Raw genomic sequence first — 23,848 nt, forward strand, 5'->3', positions numbered from 1 at the left:
TCATTTCTTCTTTACTCAACTGTCGTGCATGTGTAAACAGTCAGAACCACATGGCTTCTAAAAGAAGAGGTTAACCCAAGCAACAAAGCAATGAAAGCGCTTCTCTCACCTGCTTCCACAAGAAGACGTCCATGTCGTTTAACCTCCACGAGATGAGCACATGTATGGCAGACAATATAATCCCAGTGATCACCGCCGCTCTCATCCGCACCGGCAGAAGCGTGTAAATAACGTGGATGAAGAACACGGTCCACCAGATGCCTTCAGACGCGCTTCGCGGCTTGACGAACAGCACGCCGACCACCTGCACGGCCAGCACAAGCAAAATCAGCAAATAGCAAACTATCCACATGTGATCCTGATGGAAGCCGTTCCTGTTGCACACCACCATCAGCGTGAGGATGAGCACGATCGCCGCGGTGAAAACCAGCACGAAGGTGAGCTGGCACATCCCTCCGGCGCAGTGGAAGCCCAGCATCACCGCGCACACCAGCACCAGCACGGCCATCAGCATCGTCAGGCTGCTCTGGTTCAGGCGGAAGAAGTAGCGCTGGTAGAGCCTCTCCAACTTCTCCGACTGGAACTTCTTGGACCTGAAAATCTGCATCACGCTGTTGCAGCACGCGCTCATAGAAAAGTTCACTTCAGGCATGAGCTCCTCCTCTGGTTTGGACTTGGTTCTCCTGTCCTCCAGACCCAGCTCCACGGATTTGGGTCTCACTTCTCCATCTCGGTACCTCGGGGACGATCGGTTGTTGTTGCGGCTCTCCTCGCCTTGTTCCTGCCAGGCGGACTTGGATCTGAAGCTAACCCGGCTGACGGTGGTCGTGGCTCGGCCCGGTTGTCGCTCGAAGTCATCGTCCTCTCTCCAGCGACTGTTGGACCGTATGAGCTTTTTGCAGGAGGATCTGGCCGAGTATGGACATCCGTTCGCCACGGACTCAGACTCGCCCCAAGCGGATCTGTGCTCCGTCCCTCCCCTCAGTCCAGGAGCGCCAGCGCCGGGTGGGCTCACGCTGTTAGATCTGGACATGATCTCGATTATCACATACAGCAAATGAACGCAGGGTGCGAATTACGCAGGGTTTCACTTCCTAATGAAGATTTTAACACGCAAAAAAAGAGGATAGAAAGGGGTAGGCGTTCAGTATTCAAATAAAGTAGCCATGAAAGTTAGTGCACTAAATCCTCTTGGCTTGCTTTAATAGCAGTTTGTGTTGAACTTCGAGTCATTACAACACAGCATATATGATAATGTTCAAATACTGGCTCCATTGAACACAATAAGTTACTTGCGCGGTGTACAAATAGAAAAGTCAAGTACCCTCATAAATAAACTTTCAACTGATATTGGCCTCATTTGTGGAGCATGCTATATTAAAGCCAGTTGCCAATTCAAGTCAGCGGGTGATTTAAAAGATGAAAAGTAAACCAAAGCTATCTGTAAGGTAAGGACTGAGATAAAAGTCGCTCCGATGAGTTTTCACTTCACATTCTCCTTTATTTCTTAATTAGGAGCGATGTAAAGTGGATAAGATTATGGCAGCCAGGCCCTCTGAGATACAGAAACACGTTTTGCAAATCAAACCGCTCATATTTACATCATTATATACACAAGGATGGCTTTAAAGAAGTAATTAAATATACAAAGTAGTCATTTGGGATGCATCCTCAGGTGGCTAAAGCATCAGAGGACGGCAGAGGGAGTAATTGTGCGCCACATTTCAGTTCATAGATTTAAAAACACAAACCTCTGGATACATTTCGAGGGGGGTTTGGGGGAGCATTGGTGTCTCTAATTAAGGCTGAATAACCCAGAGGAAATTAAAACGGTTATGAAGTACAGTATTTAATTCAGAACGACTGTATACATTTCAAACGTGTCAGCACTAGCTAATACAAGTTAAATAATTCAGCGCATATTGTTACCTGTCGCCAAACAGACGATAACAAACAGTCGCGTTTGCCAGATGGGGAAACCATAACAACACGCGGCCCGCGAGCGTTATGTCCACAAAACATTGTCACTTTACTATATCAAATGTGTTACAAAAACTTAAATGTTTTAAAACTTAAGCCCTGACGACAATTGGCGTTCACGCGAGACCAACTTCAAAAGGCTGAAAAATATAACAATTTATCAAAATTCATTCAAAACAAACACCCCCTAAATCGTTTTAGAACACTCCACCCACTCTCGAAGTCACTGTATAATTCGCACACTGCTTAAGATAGCCTTATTTCGACCGAATCATCGTGAACTGACCCTTCGCCCATCACGCCAGATCTCCGCGTTTTCGTGACAGGAGCAAATAGCGTCCGCGAAAGTGTGGTTTGGCCAGAGCCGAGAGCGCGGAGCACGACTCCATGGTGCGCGCGCATTGATGCATCGATCCACGCAAGACGTACACCTGTGAATATGTGGTCGCAGCCCACTAGATGATGATTACATGATCACGATTGCTGCGAAGACCTCAGCTTTCCGACGCTCCTGCATGGCAAGTTGCGTCACCCCGAGATGACCTCACAAAGTGTCCTTTGGTGAAGGAGTCTTCATTCGTGCTGTGCAGATAGGGATCTCCAGTGCTCCTGATGCAGTAGCAGCAACATCATCATCACCAACAGCGCTGGCGTCTGGATGAGGGATGAATTGTCACGCCAGGAGAGCGTCAGATCCGTCCTGCTCGGCCAGAGCCGCGTGCTGGAAGTGCTGGACGTGCTTCACGTCTTTCCCCAGCGGTTTCTCAACACCCAAACCCACAGAATTGATTAAGCGTTATCATCCGTTTTGGAGCTTCTTGTCTTTGTATTGCCATTCAACCAAGTATGATCTTTAGACCCCGCCTTCTGCGCGTTGCTATTGGCTGCACAAGTTGCCAATCAAGTGTTCTATTGGTCAATATGAATGTCAGTACGTGGTGATTTGGATAAGTGGGCGGGTCTACCCACACAGCTGTATGTAAGGGGAGCGTGAGGAAAAGAAATGTTTGTTTGCTTTTCTATTATTAGAACAAAATAACTATTTAATTCAACAATAAGTAAATAAATGTACTAAATAACAGGCCTTTAAGGTCTTCATCAAAATTTGGCAACGTCTAAAATCAAAATATTAAAATATCCTTCATGTTAGTAATTGTTTCTTGTCTGGAATTACTCTGAACTGGGTAATTATAACTAAAAATTGTACTAAAATCCTGCTGGAAGTTTGTTATCTTATATTGGTTTCTTTGAATCCTTGTGGACATTCTCACATAATTCAATTGAATTCATCTTTATTTCTATAGCCCTATTACAATGTAGATTGTGTCAAAGCAGCTTAACATAGAAATTATAGTAAACTGAAACTGTGTCAGTCCAGTTTTCAGAGTTGAAGATCAGTTTAGTTCAGTTCAGTGTGATTTAATTTTCACTGCAGTCCAAACATTGTAGAGCAAATCCATCGATGCAGCTCCACAAGTCTCGAATCATGCAAGCCATGGCGAGAGCGGCGAGGAACAAACTTCAAACATAATAAAATGTTTGTTTGTTTTTCTAATCTCAGAATAAAACAAAAGTTTAATATAACAGTAAGTAAATAAATTTACTAAATAACATTTATTTTATCAAACACATTTCAGGAATAATAGTAGGCATATGTCTTCATTAACAATTTGGCAATGTATAAAATCAAAATATTAAAATATCCTGCATGTTAGTAATTGATTCTTGTCTGGAATTACTCTGAACTGGGTAATTATAACTAAAGTCTCCAACTAAATTCCAAACACTGAAGAGCAAATCCATCGATGTGCAGCTTCACAAGTCCCGAACCAAGCAAGCCAGTGGCGACAATGGAGAGGAACAAACTTCAAACAAACAAACATAAAAAAATGATTGTTTGTTTGTTTTTCTACTCTCAGAACAAAATTAAAATGTAATATAACAGTAAGTAAATAAATGTAATAACATTTATTTTGTCAAACACATTTTAGGAATGTGTTATAGGCATATAATGTCGTTGACAATTTGGCAACGTAAAATCTAAATATTAAAATATCCTGCATGTTAGTAATTGTTTCTTGTCTGGAATTACTGGGTAATTATAACTAAAAAAATGCACTAAATTCCTGCTGAAAGTTTGTTATCTTATATTGGATTCTTGAAATCCTTGTAGCCATTCTCACATAAAAAATGTTGTAGTCTTTTATTGTAAATACTGTAGTGTTTTTTAACCATACTATAGTAAAATAGTTCTAAAGCATATTGTAGTATTAACTAACTACTGCACTGTAAAAAAAAATACTGGTTGCCTTAAATTTTTAAGCTGAATCAAATTAACCGTATGAGTCCATTGAACTTATATTATGTTAAACTGACTTAAAACAGCTTGCATAACTTATAAAAATAAGTTAGAACATGATTAACTTTATTAAGTTACAATGACCCAAAAACATATGCATTGATCATATAATTTTTCACAGTGTATTAACTGTTGTGTTTTGTAGTTTAACAAAGTCCCTTTGAAATATTAATAATATTCTAGTCTTTGAGTATAATATACGCAAATTGTAGAAAACAAGTCTATTTGTTGTTTGTTAATGGAAGATCACAGCACATTAATTCAAATACCTTACTATGGTTCAAAAACACTATACTATTTACTACAATTATTACTATAGTATTTTTTCAGGGTTGTGATTATTTTTAAATTATTTCCCTATCGAATGGGATCTTATTTGATTTTAGAATCCTATATAGGACATTGTGATGTTTTTTAAATGAGATTATTGTATCATAATTGAGTTACAATCTTATTCTAATGCTTAATCTAATTTACAGGGTATAAAGAGAAATAACAATTAAAGAAATCATGCTGCAAACATCAAAATTTGTATTACTAAAAGGTTAATTCAGCACAGTTTTGATAAAATATTAGCACATGATAAAGTAAACATATTTATATAATCATAATTTGGAAAATTGTCACAATGAATTCCGAATCTAAATAGGAACCCATTTTCCCACCAAATAAATTCCTGTAGAATGGTTTGTCCTATAATAATGGCTGCAAAACATGATTTACAGAATACATATCCTTTATGATTGACTGAGAAATGTAGTATATAGGTCCTTATTAACAAAACTGAGTCTTTTCAGCTGAGAGTTTTTGCAGCTGTTTATCATGCCATAGAGACTTTTTTATTTATATATTTCAAACACTGGATCTTATCAAGGCAATAGCTGTGTGAAGAGAATTAAACTTTTCTGTCACACTCTGAAAGGACAAAAGATCTCGCTGTTTGCAGTCAACAGAGTCATGCCTCCCCTGCTTTTTCATCATAGGTCTCATGACTCCCTGCTTAAAACAGATGAAATGCTGAGATACAAACCCTAAGGAAATTCGCTCTTAGGCTTTGTTTTTTTTTTCACACTTTCTTAACACTACAGAATCTTGTTGTTTTCAAGCTCAAATGATCAGTTCTAAAATAGTCAAATCTGTCTTTTAATTTCATAATTTAACAATGTCATTTCAATGTAGGGATATAGATAAGACTTTATTCAACTGTTTTATAATAGAAAGCTTTTTTTGTACCAGTGTGTTATTTTGGCTTCACCAACTTTTCTAAATAACAAATAAAACTACCAAAAAATGTATAGTTACAATGAAAATAAAATATTCTATTACTTAATTTTTTACAAGTATATATTTGTTTTTAATCTAAAGCAATAGTTCATTTTAATTAAAAAACCTGAGTGAATTTGACACGAGGATGACAGTATTTTCATATGGCTGAGCTGTGGTTTTTGCAAATGTATTAGCCTATTTGGCACTAAGTAAATTAACAAGGAAACATACATCAGCTCTTAAACAAAAAAAAACAAAAAACTATATATTTTTTAATAAACAGTTGCAGCTAATTGTATTTTGCCCTTTTTCAGAATTATATTTGCTACAATATTTCATAAATTAATTTCTGACACAATTCTTAAACCTAAAAATCTAACACTGCAGAATGTATATAATTACTGATTTAAAAAAAATGCTTTAATAGTTATTATTTTATAAAATTGTGTTCATTTGGCTTTTGCAACCGACAAAGAAAAAAATTATATATATATATATATATAGGCCCCAGTTACATTTGTTGTTTTAGTGAGGTTATAATGACATTATATGCTACATCTCATTGTCTTTTATAAAATGCAACCAGATAATACAGGTTCTAGTTGGATTTTTTGGGTCTAATTGTTTAAGTTGTATGAAGGAAAAAGTTAGAGGAAGATGGAGGAATGAATGAAAAATACTGGAGTTTCTCTCTTGGTTTGATCTGCATTTCTGCCAGAGCTGTTGTCAATACAACCTGAATTGATGGGATTGTGAATGCTGAGTAATTCCTACTAGAAAGCACTATTTGTAATATTTTTCTGCATGATAATGATCCCAAACACACTGCTAATGTAATGAAATACATTGGAGAGAAAAACAGCTGATGAAACAAAGACAGTCATGAAATGGAGTCCAGACCTGAATATTATATGCAGTATGAAAATCACCTGGAGAGAAAAATAAAGATAGAACATGCTAAATTTAAGAAGAACTCTAAGAAATGCTAATATGTTTGATATTAGCACATAATTTCAGAAAAGACAAAACCAAAAGTACAAGCTGTTGCATGGTGGTAAAAAGGTCACGTTAAACGCAAACTTTTTATGCTAGTCTTTTGATTCCAAATGTATATTTGCTCTGAATATTGAGTACATTTCACATATATTCTGTTTGTAGGTATAGTTCTCCCAAAAGTAATGACCCTGCACTTGCTCCATACCTTTTTGTGCAAAAATCTTTGCCTCCCAAAGCTGGTGGTGGCCTAAGACTTATGCACAGTACTGAGTATATTTGTTCTTAATTAGGACAAGTAATTTAAAGAAATAAGTTGAATGTATTTGACACAAAAAATGACAGTGTTTTGGACAGGAGTCGAGGTTTGCCCAACAATTGTGATCATGGTCATTTAAAAAATAAATCGCCTGCAAGCAAAAAAATTAAACCTGTTCATTTCTGACCATTTTTAAACCTATAAATCTGACACTGTAAAACTGAAACTCATTTCAAACTGTGCATATGTATTAGATTAGGAAGTTTATATTATATAATTGTTTTATATAACAACAAGCCTATTTTATCACATTGTGTTCTGCTTTACAACCTTTGTAAATTACAAATATAGCACAATAAATAATGGAGGCTTATCAGTTTGTTGAATAAATGAAATGATTTGCAATTTATGGTGACAGTTTTTTAATATGGCTAGAAATAAATAAACACCAAAAATCAATCATTAGCCCTTTAAAAGTGTATCTGCCAGACCATAATATGTTAGGGGTCATGAACAGATCTCTACTGCCATCATGTGAAGGAAAAAAGAACTTGGTAACTTGATGTCCACTAGAGGAAACATAATAAGCAAAGACACCAACCTAAAATGAAATTTCTGTGTATTTGAACGACAAATACATCAACACAGACTGGCTTTGCTTCCCATATTATGGTTTATTGTAAATATATATCATTGTATTACTATTCATACAAAGTTTGCTGGTCCCATGCAGGTCTTTAATATCAAAAGCTTGACAATATTGGCGTTTTAGATCGAGTTAAGGGTCATGCTTCAATAAACCAAAGTCTGGCCACAGCACTTGGACATGCAGTGTTATTTAAAGTTGCACTCCAGCTTTTCACAAGCATCCCATGCTAATTCGTCATGAACAGGCTTACCAAAATCTCTATCTGTGCAATAATGTGGCTCGCACTTCATTATATATGAGTTCATTTGCATTGAGGGAGAGGGGGCTGAAATTCACAATTAGGCAGACGCGCGATGAAGCATTAAAAATCTCGACTCTCAGGTTTTTCCTCAACATTATTAGATTTGACTCATTGGAAAAGCATGACTGGAGGCACTCAAATCCAATTGGCTCCTGTAGGCCTCCTCACAAGCTCCAAAAGTGTCAGGAGTTTCCTCTTTTTTTTTGTTTTTTGTATTTTTTTACGACAGAAATGCACATCCAGTACATTAGTAGCATTCACTGTAGATCCGACCCAGCAACTCGGACGATTTCTTTGGGTTATTCACCTCTTTTTCTGCGTAAACGGCCACAAACCAACAATATATATCCAATACTGAATAAAACAACCGATTAACATTGATCCTTTAGGAAAGCACAGCACAAAAACAAAGAAAACACTAACAGTAATCATAATGGGAATCAGTAGACACGCAAGTAGTGTGAAAGTCAAGTACGGCTTGAGTCATTAAACACTCAATGTATAAAGTAAAGGAATGAACTGAGTGAGATATTGAAATCAGTTAGATTCAATACGGTGTAAAGAACGCACTACACACAAGAATCATGGGACGTTTCTTCTGGTTAAAACCAGCAGATGCAGCTAATTGTGTTTTGCCCTTTTTCTGAATGATACTTGCTACAATTTTTGGTCAGTAATTCTACATTTAGAATTAATTTTTAAAAAGTCACACGGTAGTGGATGTATTAATATGATAACGACATTCCCCTTCCTCTAAATTGAGGCAAAGCCATTTGTGTAAGTTACATGAACTCTAAAAAGAATCACCAACTGCTACAGTTCTTGACCAAAGTAGTATTGTTAACAATCGTTCTGCATAACTGGCCTGTTTAAATCGCCAAGAAGGCCTTTTCTTCTTCTATTTTTTTCAGAATCTGTGAAGTGTGGCTTTTAAAGGTTGTCCGCTTGTTTCTGCTCTCGGTGCGATCAGTCCGCTTGGTTATTCCACTTTGCTGTACTCCTCCACGTGACCCAGAACTTTCTTCCTCTGGCGCATCATGTGGAAGTAGAGCTGAGGGAATACTAAAGAACACAGACAAAGACGGTCATTAACATGAACAGAGTGCTTTATTCATTGGACAAGAATGAGCTTCGAGAGGTTCTGTAGCTGTACAAGATCAACTGAGGAATCAGATTATTTACAGATGGAAGATATCATAAAGCATTTTTGGGAAAATATGATGTGCAGGGCCAGATTTACTAACAGCGCAAATCATCTTTTGGGTGTTAAAAGCAATTCTGAAAGACAATATGGTCAAAAAACATATGGTTAATAATACGCAATACATATTATTTTTGAGGTGTTTCTATTTCAGATGGAAAAGTTATGGACGAAGTGTGAAATTTAAATTCTTTTTCAAATATTTCCCAAGTGATAGTTAATATTGCAAGGCATTTTTCAAAGTATTTCCTATTATTTTTTTCTTCTAGAGAAAGTCTCATTTCTTTTAGTTTGGTTTGCTGGAATTAACAAAATATACGCAGTGGTCCCTCGCTGTAACGCGGTTAACTATTCGCGGATTTGTTTTGTGCAATTTGACATGCTTTTTTTTTTCCTGAGCATTGTGTTCTGTGTCCTGATTGGCTGTAGACCATTGTCAATCAATCTCCTCCTTGTCTCATGTGGAGTATAGAATGTGTTCAGCTTGCCAAATTAACATAAATCTTTGATCGCTTCAAGTTGCAACAAGGATGCAAAAAGGGTTGTAACTGTCCGCAGCAAGACCATAATAAAGGGGGGGGGGGGGGGGTTACACGCAGAACGGCATTTAAATAATTGCATTTTAAATAACATGCAAACTTCCTACTGTCATGCGAGCGGTGCATCCGGTGTACAACCCCCTTAAGGATGGAGTCTGCTTTAGCTTTGTGGATCAGTGACTGAAAAAACATTTCGCTGGATGCCAACATTATCTGCACAAAAGCTAAAAAGCTTTATGAACCTTTTGCTGACAGCGATGAATGTTTGCGCCTGACAACAGGTTTAATCTTTGGTTTCATTATACTAGACTCATTTTTCTACGAAAGTTTGAACTTTGAGATTGTTTAAACAAGAGAGAAAAGTTTGAAAATGCTAATGCCCGTCTGAGAAAAGTTTATAAAGTGTGTAGTGAGGGGTTTTACAGCCTTAAAACATCTATAATGATTGTAAAAAAATAAATAAAAGCTGACTACTTCGTGGATTTCGCCTATCGTGGATTATATTTAGAACATAACTACCGTGATAAACAAGGGACCACTGTATTTTTAAAAATAATTTTAAATATGCTAGGGTCAATATTGTTATCCCCCTTAAGAAATTATTATTTTTTGATTGGCTACAGAACAAGACATTATTTGTAATTTGTGCTGTTCCTGGTTCAATACTTTAGTCATTGTGGGAATGAGTTGCTGTCTGTATACAGGAGCTACATTTAAGAATTTTCAGGTATTAATTTGTTAGGGGGGCTACAAAACTTTCACCGACATCTTAGGTTGTCTAATAAAGCCTTTAGCCAGACTTGGGATGCATATGTAATTTAAAGTCTATGGTCTCAAATATACTTTATAATCATACTACGATAACAGTGTAATTACTCCTCAGCTGCATGAAGCCGAGGAATTGCAGAGCTTGCACAAACATATCTAGACCACTCACCATATTTTCTCACCACTGTCATTTTAATTGTGAGTTTTTTTAATTAGAGAAAGGAGTGCTGCACATATTTATACACATATTCATACAGTGGGCGAGAGAGCTCAAACGTGCTGCAAGTTAAGAACACACATGCACAACACAAAATTAAAAACACTAACAAACTGGTGTTTCCCCCCGAACATATGCAAATAGACAAACGTGCTACAAATAATTCAGACCACAACGAAAATGCATTGGGGGCGCCAAAACATGTCAAACATTTTTCTGCTTCATTTAGAATCAGTGATTCATTAAATGTTGTGCAATTCTTCATATTATTAAAGCTAAAAATTAAAACCAACAAGAAACAGTACGACCAGGTTGTTAAAATTAACAAAACAACTTCTCAGATCTCCGACAAACAACGCAGACTTTAAACAGGAACCTGTCATGTTCGTAACTTTAAAATCCCTGACACATTTCGGTTGTGGATTGTGCTATTTGCAGCGCGTTTTTGTAATAGCATGCATCATGAGAATTTATACAACAGTTCTGTCTGGTTCTTGAATCTGATTGGCTGATAGCAGTGCGATATTCTGCAGTATCAGAACTCTTACAGCCTCCTCACTCTTGTGTATTACTCTGCCCACATAGATCAATAAATTCCCTACAGTTTGACAAATATTGCAGCTGATGGGCAACATAATGTACTTTTAAACCTTTTCAGTCGAGAATGTTTAGATTGCAACTATGCAGCGCCATCCCCAGATGGTGACAGAGACCGCATAACAAGCCCTTAGAGGAGGAAAAACTCAGCGTAATTTTAAACTACAGCTGATCAAATCATCATTAAACTGGTAAGCGACTTTCTAAGTCGATCTCTCTCTTTTGTTTGTTGTAGTGCTGCATTTATACCATAGTAACTGTAGTGTGTTAAATGTATATATTTTGTGTTGGCCACTCTTTGTATCCCTTCGTTAACCCTGAGGTTAATTATTATAATTAGTTATCGTGGTTAATTATTGTGATATCCCGATTGCAAGAGAGAAATACAGGGAAATCTCTGTAGACTGATGGCATTTCATGCCGTTCAGCCTTATAATCTTAAAATGTGAGCAAAATCACCTGTTTTGTCATCGCTTTAGACATTACGCTAGAGAATCATTCAAATACTAGCTCTAAAGTGATGTTTGTGGATGAGCAACGGTTTCTGCTGTTCTGACGTCAGCTGCAGATGTGAATGAATGGCTGAAGAAAGTAGATCCTCATACAAAAGGGTATTTAGTGTTTGATTTTCTTTTTTTATATACACGATTATGCCATCGAACTGTTGTATGAACGCAATATCACACTCGTAGCAGTGCGATATGGCTGTGTATCGCCACTGGTGGGACACTTAATGCACGCCTCCCACCAGTGCTGATATACATCCACATCGCACATACGCATGTGTTGTCAAAAGATGTTAGTTAATGTTTTTTCTATATTTTGTGTTTTCTTTATTTTGTGTTTTCTATTTTATGTTTTACTAAATACATTTGCATGTTTTTTCTTAATTTACAGCACGTTTGTTCTCTCTCAGCCACCATACACATATCTAAACTTCATTTTAATCACCGCGGATGCTGTCTGAACGTCTGTTATCAGTATCAGGTCATTGAACAAAGTTGTAAATGACAAGTGTACAAGTGCAATCGCAAACAAAAAGACGCTTGCTGCAATTCACTCAACGTCCACCGGTGTCGCTAATAACACGTTTCTGAATTTAAACTCTCACACCGATAACTCACACTACATCGCCCTTTTTAGTAAATCTGGCCCGTGATGTCTTAGTGCACAAGTTAATACGTACAGGGTATGTAGGAGATCATGACGAAGATGAGGAACGTGTGGTAGTCGAATGAGAAGTTGTACTTGTTAGGCAAGGTGATGGAGTAAAGCCCTGCTTTCTGCACGTACGGCAGCGCGGCATAGATTGTCAAAAGTTCCCCCATCACTCCCATCGGGTACAGCACAATAAAAAACGTGTACCTGTGAATAAAATAAAAGCATATTAAAACACACAGTCAGTTTCTATTAATTTGACTTGCTTCTATTGTCCTTTTTTCCTAAATTGCTTTGAATGAATGAATAAATGTGAACGTTACAGTCAAAAAGCCAGTCACCTTGCCCATTTGATGAGGTAAGGCAGGTGGTTGAGCAGGCTGAAGGTGTAGAAAGAGTATCGGATGATCTCAGTGACCGTCCAGGCCACCACAAAAAGGAGAACACTGTCTTCACTCTGGACCTGAAATGAGAGATTCAAGTCACCCAGAGACTACATAGAGCTCCTTTGCATGCCAGAAAATGTAGTAGAGGACCATGCGGTTATGTCTGCTACTGTTTGATCACCATTCACTGAAGCCACTCGGTACACAAAGATGGACAATTGAGAGCATCGGCAACGGAAGCACTTTAAAATGCATTATGGCCCAGCAAAAAAACAAAAAAAGGTTTCGATATTACCTCTACACATGTACAGGCTTAAAAAGTAGTTTGGTTGTTTTAGCAACAGAAACATACACAGGCACACACGGACACTTTGTATATTAGTAATACTCTCCAGTTTGGATTCAGGCAGGTTTCTTGTAGGAATAACTTACAGAGCTATACACTTCAGATCAGACTTCTTCCTCTGGGATAGACAATCAAAACTTGATTCTTAGTTTCAAAGAACTGATTAAAATAAATAACACTGTTAAGCACTGTACAATTTACATCTCCTGTTGAAATTTGCTAGATCCACAAGATGGCAGTGAACTACAGCTAATGAGACAAATAAGTTTGCTCATCATAGAACAGGTACATTAACGATACCCAGTTTGTTTAATTACACAGTAGTTGGAAGTGTTTTTAGGACATTAAATACTTGATTTTTACTATGAGATTTATTATTAGATTTATTACCATCATGGTATGATCATAAAAAGTTAATCTGTAATATTACATCTGTTCTATTAATTGAAACTGAAAACTATTTGTAAAAAAAAAAACAGGTTCACAAAAATAAATGTAAAATAATATATATACTTAATAATTAGAATTTAGTGCACCCAAAAAGGCAATTTGCTGTACAGTCATTTATGCCAATTAAGATGTAGCTGATTTAGTTTCTTAGGTGGAACATTAAAAAATATTTCAAAGTGAAACCTTGCCCTTGATGCTTCATAAAATACAAGTAAACTGCTACAGGCACTTTGAGAGCCAAAAAAAAAAAAAAAACTTAAGCTGGGAAAACAAAGTTAAAACCAGTAGCTGTTAACTTGCAATTTACAAATCATAAAGGACCAAGGTTTCAGCTAAAAATGTTCTTTAATTAAGTTTTTTTTATTGACATATTTAATGGCCTGAATTATGAGCAACTTTACATTTTTGTGTCACCTATATTTAAAAAAAAATCTTAAATAAAAATAAGGAAATAATGATGCTTAAATACTACTAAATACTAGTTCTAAGTACTAATAAACAAACAAATAAATAAATGCATTTGAAATACAAATAAAATGTGTTTTTTTTTTGTTTTTATTACTAAAGCTTTAAAATACTAACTACAATAAAAATACATAAATAACTCTAAAGCAACTCTATATATTATCTACCTCTATATTTTTTTGGCAAAACAAAATTAATACCAGTAGCTGTTAACTTGTAGTTTATGAATCACAAAGAATCACATTTTAGTCACCCACATATTGGATGGCCTGAATTATAAGTACATTTCAATTTTTGGGTGATAATTTTTTTTAAAAACCTTAAATAAATGTAAAGAAATAAAATAAGGTTTGAAGCTGAAGAAAATCTCAAATACTACCAAACACTAGATCAAAATACTAACATAAAATTTTAAATAAATTAATTAACTACTAATAAATAAATAAATAAATACATAAATTATTTAAATACAAATATTATATACTTAATAAATATATGTATTTGAAATATAAATATAATTTTTACATATTTCAAAATTATTGAAGCTTTAAAATACTAAATACATAAATAACTCTAAAACAACTCTATGTATTCTTTACCTCTAACTCTCTATACATTTTTTGGCAAAACAAATTTAATACTGTCATACTGTTAACTTGCAGTTTATGAATCACAAAGGATCAATTTTTCAGCTAAAAATCTTAAAAAATAAAAAATTAAAAGTCACCCACATATTGGATGGCCTGAATTATGGGTACATTTCATTTTTTGGGTGATCAATCTTTTGAAATAAATATAAGGAAATAAAATCATGTCTAAAGCTGAAAAAATTAAATATGACTTCTAAATACTAATACAAAATAAATAAAAGCAAATTAATTGATTGATTACTAATAAATAAATAACTAAATAGATAAAAAATACATACATTTATTAAATAATAAACATCAAATATTTAATAAATATAATGAATAATGAATAATAAATATATGTATTTGAAACATATTAATAATTTTTACATTTTTTTTAAATTACTGAAGCTTTAAATGCTAAATACTATAAAAATACAGAAATAACTGTAAAATAACAAATTTACTCAACAAACACAAAATAAAACACAAACTTACTTCTCTAACACTGTGCGTCACTGCCCAAGTAAGAAACACCCGTGACATCACCTGGAATCCAGTCAGGACCACAGAAGAGGGAACGATTCCTACACAAAATGTTAAATGTTAGGTAAAGTCAATATCACAACATCCATAACACAAAGATCTACTCAAAGCAATTATGCACAGAGAAAATGAGAAATAAAAAATGCATTATATTGCATGTTAAGAGATATAAAAAGACAGAAATTAAAAAATATAATAAAATCACTTATAAGCATATAAGGGTGGTTGAGATATAACAGAGGGTGCTGCAGGACTTGTTGTTTGCACTGGGAAAGGTCACATTAAGCTTTAAGTCTCAGATAATGAGGTGTGGACTGTGAACCCTGTGCTCCACGGGTGCAGTGAGACTCTTTATCACATTATTACTGTCAGACTGGCAGAGAAAGCAGCAGCCTCGCTGACGGTGGCACTGCTGGGTTAAAAAAAGCTTCCCTTGTATAGACAAGCTGATCTATATACTTCACCGAGAGCATATTTATAGTCAAACTTAATAAGATACTGATATAGCAACTGGTGCACTTACCCACGGCACAATGCAATATCTGTGAAGAAAGAAAAGAACAAACATTATAAAGTGTGCTCAGCCTCATGGAATGATCATTTTAGCATATAAATATTCTAATATAACAAGCCTCTGGGTGAACCAAATATTTGTGAAATAAGACTTTTATTTGGAATTAGACTGAGCAAAAAATATAATAATAAAAAATGTATTTTTTACTCTACCGTTGGTAGTTCTGTTACAAACTAGGTTGTTATGATTTTGAACACAAAAAGGTACCATGTTCGCATTTATTTAATTAGAAATCCAAAAATAAACATAATACTACAACTTAAAATAGCTGTTATTATTTTTAAAATGTCATTTATTTTTGTGATGAAAAAGCTGAATATCAGCAGTCATTTTTTTGCAGTGACAAAATTGTACTTTTTATTATTTACCATTTGTAATTACTATAAGCAATTATTATTATTATAATTATTATTAATTAGCTTTTTATTATATTTTTATTATTATTAATATTATTATTATTATAAGAAAGGATCTTTACAAATACATTTACAATTGTAATTTATTCATTCATCCATTCATTTTCTTTTCGGCTTAGTCCCTTTATTAATATGGGGTCGCCACAGCAGAATTGACCACCAACTTATCCAGCAAATGTTTTACACAGCAGATGCCCTTCCAGCTGCAACCCATCACTGGGAAACACCCACACACACTCATTCACACACATACTCTACGAACAATTTAGCTTACCCAGTTCACCTATACCACGTTATTTGACTTGTGAGGGAAACCGGAGCACCCAGAGGAAACCCACGGGAACACAGGGAGAACATGCAAACTCCACACAGAAATGCTAACTGACCCAGCCAGGGCTTGAACAAGCCACCTTCTTGCTGTGAGACGAATGTGCTACCCACTGCGCCACCGTGCTGGCCATTGTAATTTATTATTATATTTAATAATTTTTATATTTAGTCATTTTTAGCGCTGGGCAAAGATTAATCCCGATTAATCACATCCAAAATAAAAGTTTGCTTTGACATAATATAGGTGTGTGTATTATATATATTTATTATGTATAGGTGATACATACATAAAAACAAAACTACACAATAATATTTTGTTTCATAGACAGCTAAATCTAGTTTGTATCATATACACATACATTTTATATCTAAATAGAAATATAAATAAACATTTTCTCAAATATATGCATGCCTGTATGTATTCATATACAGTTGAAATCAGAATTATTAAACCTCCTTTGAAATTTATTTAAATATTTCCTAAATGATGTTTAACAGAGCAAGAACATTTTCACAGCATGTCTGATAATATTTTTTCTTCTGGAGAAAGTTTTGTTTTATTTTGGCTAGAATAAAAGCTGTTTTTAATTTAAATAATTTTAAGGTCAAGATTATTAGCCTCTTTAAGCTATATTTTTTTAGATAGTCTACAGAACAAGCCATTGTTTTACAATGACTTGTGTAATTACCCCATCCTGCCTAGTTAACCTAATTAACCCAGTTAAGCCTTTAAATGTCACTTTAAGTTGTATAGAAGTGTCTTGAAAAATATCTAGTCAAATATTATTTACTGTCATCATGGCAAAGATTAAATAAATCAGTTATTAGAAGTGAGTTAATAAAACTATTGTGTTTAGAAATGTGTTGAAAAAAAAATCTCTCTGTTAAACAGAAATTGGGGGGAAAAATAAACAGGGGGATAATAATTCAGGGGGTTTCATAATTTTGACTTCAACTGTTTATACTATGGCTGCACAATATTGGAAAAAATTGACATTGCGATATTTTCTTCCTGTGCGATATATATTGCCATATAAATACAGTTTCACCAGATGACTTAAATAGTTCTATCTGTCATAATTTTAGATGAATTGGGATGATTCTGTAGGGGAGTGAAAAATAAATATATATTTTAGGGAATTTAATATATACATTTAATAAACAAACTACAGTCAGAAACACAATGGAGCAAATATTAAAGTGAAATAAACAGTACTTATGGTATCACAGTTTTCAGGTACAAAAATGTAATTATCAAATGTAAAATAACCCTAGATAGACTTCATCATATAAACAATTCAATCTTTATCAAACTTCTTGATTCACTACTAAAATGCTTTAAACTCACTTTAATTGCTCACAGTCACAGGCCTTAAAACACACATAGATGATAAACTTTCACACTATTATGGTTCAATTCTGCAGAGTCTCCACAAATCTAGTGTGTTTTACCTGGGGATTTTGTTCATCTATAATCCCGACTTAACATTGCATGTCGTGTGATGTGACTACTGCAGATGCACACATTGCAATATCGATGCTCAAACTATATATTGTGCAGCCCCAATATATACATAATATATGTGTGTGTATGGTGTATAATTATTGTCAAAACAAACTTTTATTTAGGATGCGATTAATCGTGATTAATTTTTGCCCAGCACTACTAAATTTTAAATTTTTATTAGTTATCTTTTAAAAGACTTATCACATTATTAAAAAACATGCTGAATTGAATAACTACAGCTCCCACACCACTCACCTCAAGCAGTGCACCGGTCTGAAAGAACTTCAGGGGTTTTTCTATGGAGTAATAAAGCCCATGATAACTTCCTCTGGCGAGGTATGCTCTAACAAGACCAACAGCGATCACCAGCCACCTGAATAAGAAAAAAACTCAGAATAAATCTGTAGTGCCACTTGCCCTTGCTTTGAGAAGGGCATTTCCGCAATGCATACAAACACTGAACTGCATGCAAATCTCCAGCAGAGCAGCTAACGGCCAGCAATAACAAGCAACAGTGTCATTTAAATACATCCAGCACATTCTGTACACCATAGACATTGTGAATAAATAAAAGATTGATACATTTCTCTTCTGACTTTTGATTTACACTAGATCTAATTGGCAAAAAATTTAATCACAATACTAGCAAGAGCACATCATACAACCAAAAACATAAACAGATCAAGTATTTCAAAGTCAGATTTAGAGTATAACAATGAACAGTACATCAGTGTTTAGATAATATAGGTATTATTATGGTGTAGTTGTTAATTAGATAACAAGAACTGGTGACCATTTTTAACTGCCTTCTGGATTACAACAGACAATGTGAGAATGTAGCAAACCTGGTTTGGTTAGTTCTGCTAAACCTGCATTGGAAAGTTCAATCCAACTAAGTGAATGAGATTATTTTCAGTAAACCCTTTAAAACAAGTTCCTTTATTACAGTTGAGTCATTTCCAGATGATTCAGTTCAATAAAAATGCTTAAAAGAATGAACGATTCATCATTTCCAGGCCTGTATGAGGGAAGTGTATTAAATCTTAAAGTCATAGAAAAATAAATACTATATATAGATGGGTATATATATATATATACAATTTTCCATCAGACATAATTAAAAAATAAAACATATTTAATCTGTTAAATTTACTCGAGCGCAATGGGAAAACCAATTTCCATAATGGAATAAAAAAAGGAATATAATTGTGACTTTTATCAAACAATTGAACTATATTTTTATAATATCTTGCATTACAGACATTTATAGTCAAAAATTTGTTTGCATCTCACAGTTTTTGAAGAAAATAGGAAAAAGAAGCATGACTTATTTCTTGAAATTAGAAGTTCATATGCTTTCTCGAAACTCTCACCTTAATTTGAGTTTTTTGGTTTGTTTGCAATACTAGGTGAAAGAAATTACAATTGCAACAAAACAATCAAATATATAAATATAAAACAACAACAACAAAAAAACAACTGAAAGATAAGTAGTAAATTAATCCTTCTATATAACATTCCACATTGTGTAAGAACTAGCAGACTGACTAAAAATGAAAACTAAAAGAAGTGATTTTAACAAATGATTTGGATACTTTTATGAATAGAAATCCGTATTTTTTTAAAATTAATTTAAGGCAAAGTATACTCAGGGAGTATGTTTTATGCTTCAAATTCGCCATAAATGTGCTCAATATGTAAAGTTTATCAACATTTACATTATGTTCATGTCAAAAAACCTGGTGAGTGATTTAGAAATGAATCGGCTATATCAAATCAAATCGATTAGTTCCTGAAACGGAGATTATTGTGCAACAGTTTCTGGTAAAATGGACCTAAAAGTGATTTTAACAAATGATTTTGGATACTTTTATTAATAGAAATCCTGTTTTTTCAATTAATTTAAGACACAGTATACTCAGGGAGTATGATTTATGCTTCACATTCGCCATAAATGTGCTTAATATGTAAGGTTTCTCAATATTTACATTATGCTCATACTAGAGAAACCTGATGAGTGATTTAGAAATGAATCGGCTGTTTCGAATCGAATTGATTAGTTCCTGATACAGACATTATTGAGCAACTGTTTCTGGTTAAATAAAAACTAAAATATGTGATTTTAACAAATGATTTGGATACTTTCTTTAATTGAAATCCTGTTTTTATTTGTATTAGTTTAAGGTAAAGTATACTCAGAAAGTATGTTTTATGCTTCAAGGTTATTCAATATTTACATGCATATATTTATGCATATATTTATGCTCATGTCAAAAAACCCAATAAGTCATTTAGAAACGAATCGGCTGTATCGAATCGATTAGTTTCTGAAACGGACACTATTGAGCAACAGTTTCTGGGTTACTAGGTCTAAGGTGCGCTTAATTCACTGCCTAACCTGGTGTCTACACACTATACAATGCTACATTCAAACTAACGAAGACACTAAATTGACTACATGCCTTGTTGTAACGCTGCCCAAACAAACCAGCGACTGTAAAACAAGAACAGTGCATTCATGCAACAACAACCAATGATTGCTGTCACGCACCACCAACCCTACGGCGAGTTAAATAGGCGATAATAGGCTTTACGTTACACCGCATTTGGATTGCATGGCAGAAATGTGCAGAATAACTTTGAAATGTTTCAGTTTTCGAATCAAACCGTGTTAAATAATACTATATAGACTCCAGGGGGGAGGTAACCGCGATTCTGTCATACACGCTGAAGAAATCCAACCATTCATTTCTGCTGTCACACACATACACACGCTTGAAGAGAGAAGCACGGAAGCGCATTTGATTTCCAACATACCCTGCTGTCATAATCACGTTGTAAATGACCAGATATGCTGTGGCCAGTGTTCCGGGGCCCTTTTTCTTCTTGTGACCGGACTCACTGTGCGCTGTTTTGCTGGTCCCCATAGCAGGTGCCGACATGACTGAACTATCATTAGAAAGACTGGATCATCCAATGGTCCCGGTGGATAAAGGCGTGTGGCCTTGCTGACATGTAAAAAGCTGCTTATGAATCCAGCGCCCTCTGGTGAGGACAGAGTGTAAACAATGCTTTGTTTTTACACAGATACAGATTAGCGTCGTCTTTTTCGCGAGCATTTACATTAAAGACAACTAAAACAATATAAATACAATAATATATGTGAAAATATTGACCTTGTTTAAAGTGAATTCTGATGTTTTAGAAACATCTAAACTAGTCGCTAGATGGCAGTGCGGGTCTTGAAGTCAGAGCGCACTTCTGACTCAACCTTTGCGCCTGTCTGAAATACATATATATTTTAAAAATATGCACAAATATAATAATTTACTGTTAAAAATTGGAGTATTAATATACTTTGTGCATATGCTAATATAAATGTAGAATATGTTGACAGTTTCCTGGATGCATTTTCTGACAGGCATTGCGCTCGTCTACTAAGTTTACGGAAGAGCAACTGGTGGAAGTGAACGCAATTTAATGGATGAGAGAAGGATAAATCGTCGATCTACGTAGATAATAGGCTTCAGTTTTTTCTTTGACAGATAGGAAAAGGTCACAAAATGCCTTTGTTTGGCCAAAACCCGTTCGATCAGGATGTGGGTGAGTTTGACAGTGTTGTTTTTGTCGAAGTGATGTGGTCTTGACAAGTCAGTAACTAAGGGCCGATCCAGCAGCGCTCCGCTCACTGGAAGATCCTCAAGATCTCTGTTATTGTTTTGTTTATTTGTTATTTATAGTTTATTTATCAAAATCTAACTATTAAAGCTGTCAAACGTAAATCAGTTAACCGACAGTGTCCTTACAATGTTGTTCTTAATTTCGAGAACTTTTTAGATGAACACTAAATACTGAATTTATTATTTTTCTATCAAAATTTTCTTTTATTTTGAATTATGTCAACACAAAAAACATGACGTAGACGACAGCATGTAGCATATACATAAATAAATAAATAAATACATGTAATAAGCAAAATACAGGAATACAAGTTGTTAAATAATAATAATATCAGCAGTAATGGCAACAACAACAATAAAAGTGACAATAAAAAGGCAAAGACAAAATGACAAAGACATACTAAAACAAATCATAAATAAATATACATACATAAATATGCATATACACTACCGGTCATAAGTTTGGGGTCAGTTTTTTATTAATTATTAATTTTATTTATTTATTTATTACTTATTGTATGCAGTTTTAAATACAATTATTACTCCATTCATTATTGCTTTTATTACTATTACTATTATTAATAATAATAATAATACTTAATGTTAGAGTGATTTTTCATGTGACTCTGTGAAGACTGGAGTAATGAAGCTGAAAATTCATCTTTAAAATCACTGGAATTAATTATTAAATTAAATTATAAACTACTTTTGAACAGTTATTATATAGTGCAATTACATTTAACTTTTTTACAATTTGTACTGTGTTTTTGATTAAATAAATGCAGTCTTGGTGAGCAGAAGAAGCTTGTTTTAATACATTTAAAAATCCTACTGACCCCAAACTTAGATATGTATAACTTATATATGTTTGTGTGTGTGTGTGTGTATATATATATATATATATATATATATATATATATATATATATATATATATATATATATATATATATATATATAGATAAACATACATATAAAACAATTTTCCACACCAAAATATATACATATAAAACAATTTTCCACACCAAAAAGAGCAATAAACCATACCATATATGTATTGAAGGTTAGGTAAGGGTAATATTTGGCCAGCTGAAAATAAATAATTAAAAGATTAGTAATGGACAAATAGATTAAGATATTCGAAGCCATGCTGAAAGAAGTCTATGGCAATGAAGGAAAGTTAGTAGAAGCCCAAACAGGGAACCTTAAACAATTGCAATAAAAAAAAGTAAAGGAAAAAAATTATATATCTTAAAACAATAAAGAAAATAATAAAAGGTTGGGGGGCCTGGAACCAAAAGGTTTTTTTTTTTTTTTTTTTGATGGATCCTTGATTCAAATTATTATTTTATTGTTTTATTACTGACAAAAAATGTTTTACATTATTATTATTTTTCTGGCAGGGTATTCAGTACGAAATATGAAATTGCTTTAATGCTCAAATAAGTCATTTAAAAACTAATAATCATCAATGAGTAAATAATAATTTATTTATATGCCTTGGTTTTATTATTCTCTATGTTATACTATTATTTAATATTATGTAGTGTAAAATAATAATAAATTAATGTCGTTAAAAATAATATATGAAAACAAGTAACTATAACAAATAAGCACATATTTTTAATAATAATGTATGCTGATGCTTTGGATCAAAATGTTCTGTTCTAATTAAAAAAACGTTTTTATTTCATGATATTTTAGAATGAATTATTATTCTGTATGTTAAATTAAAATATTGTTTAATATAATGTAGTAAAAAATAACAAATAACTGTAGGTAAAATCAATGTAATTATAACAAATAATAAATAATATTATAATAAATAATAATGTATTACCATGCTAATACTTATGATCAAAATGTCCTGTTTTAAAATCTCCTGATTAAAAGAACATTTTTATTTTATTTGTTTATACATATTTTTTATTTCTAGTAAGTATGAATGACTGGAAGATTAATAGAAGCTCAGTTGTCAAAAGGCGTGGGAACTCAGCAGCACACAATAGCATGAGCTTTGGTTTTATTTTCAAAGCTTTGTCCTTTTAGAATTCATTTTATATAAACCTCTGAAACTGTATGTTCCTCTACAGAGGAGATTTAAGCACTTGATTATTGTTCCTTGTATTTATTTTTATTTTTTTTATTAACATGCTTTTCTAGATGTTGCAATTCAAGATGTTGTTGTTACGAGTACGAGTTAGTCATGAAAATGTGCCCAGTTGCTTTGTTC

General features: G+C 33.9%; 3 protein-coding genes across 3 annotated transcripts in view; 1 reads left to right on the forward strand and 2 right to left on the reverse strand.

Moving 5' to 3' along the window:
• Positions 1 to 2,808, reverse strand: part of adcy5 (adenylate cyclase 5) — a 152,139-nt gene extending 149,331 nt beyond the window's left edge. Inside the window, exon 1 of the mRNA XM_056465659.1 lies at positions 110 to 2,808. Within this exon, the coding sequence (XP_056321634.1) occupies positions 110 to 1,033 (924 nt within the window). The 5' untranslated portion in view covers positions 1,034 to 2,808. The remainder of the gene's footprint in view (positions 1 to 109) is intronic.
• Positions 2,809 to 7,507: 4,699 nt separating this feature from the next.
• On the reverse strand, positions 7,508 to 20,964 carry hacd2 (3-hydroxyacyl-CoA dehydratase 2). The gene is made up of 7 exons (XM_056465660.1): positions 20,754 to 20,964; positions 18,192 to 18,309; positions 15,633 to 15,651; positions 15,062 to 15,150; positions 12,629 to 12,750; positions 12,316 to 12,494; positions 7,508 to 8,869 (listed from the first exon to the last, which is right to left on the reverse strand). Exons 1-7 carry the CDS (start codon positions 20,876 to 20,878, stop codon positions 8,787 to 8,789), a joined length of 735 nt encoding a protein of 244 aa, XP_056321635.1. The 5' UTR covers positions 20,879 to 20,964; the 3' UTR covers positions 7,508 to 8,786.
• Positions 20,965 to 21,388: 424 nt separating this feature from the next.
• Positions 21,389 to 23,848, forward strand: part of stam2 (signal transducing adaptor molecule (SH3 domain and ITAM motif) 2) — a 27,339-nt gene continuing 24,879 nt past the window's right edge. The window contains exon 1 of the mRNA XM_056465661.1: positions 21,389 to 21,539. Coding sequence (XP_056321636.1) covers positions 21,500 to 21,539 — 40 coding nt within the window. The 5' untranslated portion in view covers positions 21,389 to 21,499. The remainder of the gene's footprint in view (positions 21,540 to 23,848) is intronic.

This window comes from Danio aesculapii, chromosome 9 (assembly GCF_903798145.1).
Source record: "Danio aesculapii chromosome 9, fDanAes4.1, whole genome shotgun sequence".
Classification (NCBI taxonomy): domain Eukaryota; kingdom Metazoa; phylum Chordata; class Actinopteri; order Cypriniformes; family Danionidae; genus Danio; species Danio aesculapii.

Excerpts from the sequence above, each read along its gene's own strand:
- hacd2 (XM_056465660.1), bottom strand. The coding sequence starts at position 20,878 with ATGTCGGCACCTGCTATGGGGACCAGCAAAACAGCGCACAGTGAGTCC. Across the intron at positions 18,310-20,753 it reads AACGTGATTATGACAGCAGG|GTGGCTGGTGATCGCTGTTG; the intron begins GTATGTTGGAAA and ends TTTCTTATTCAG. Across the intron at positions 12,751-15,061 it reads TGACGCACAGTGTTAGAGAA|GTCCAGAGTGAAGACAGTGT; the intron begins GTAAGTTTGTGT and ends CTCTCATTTCAG.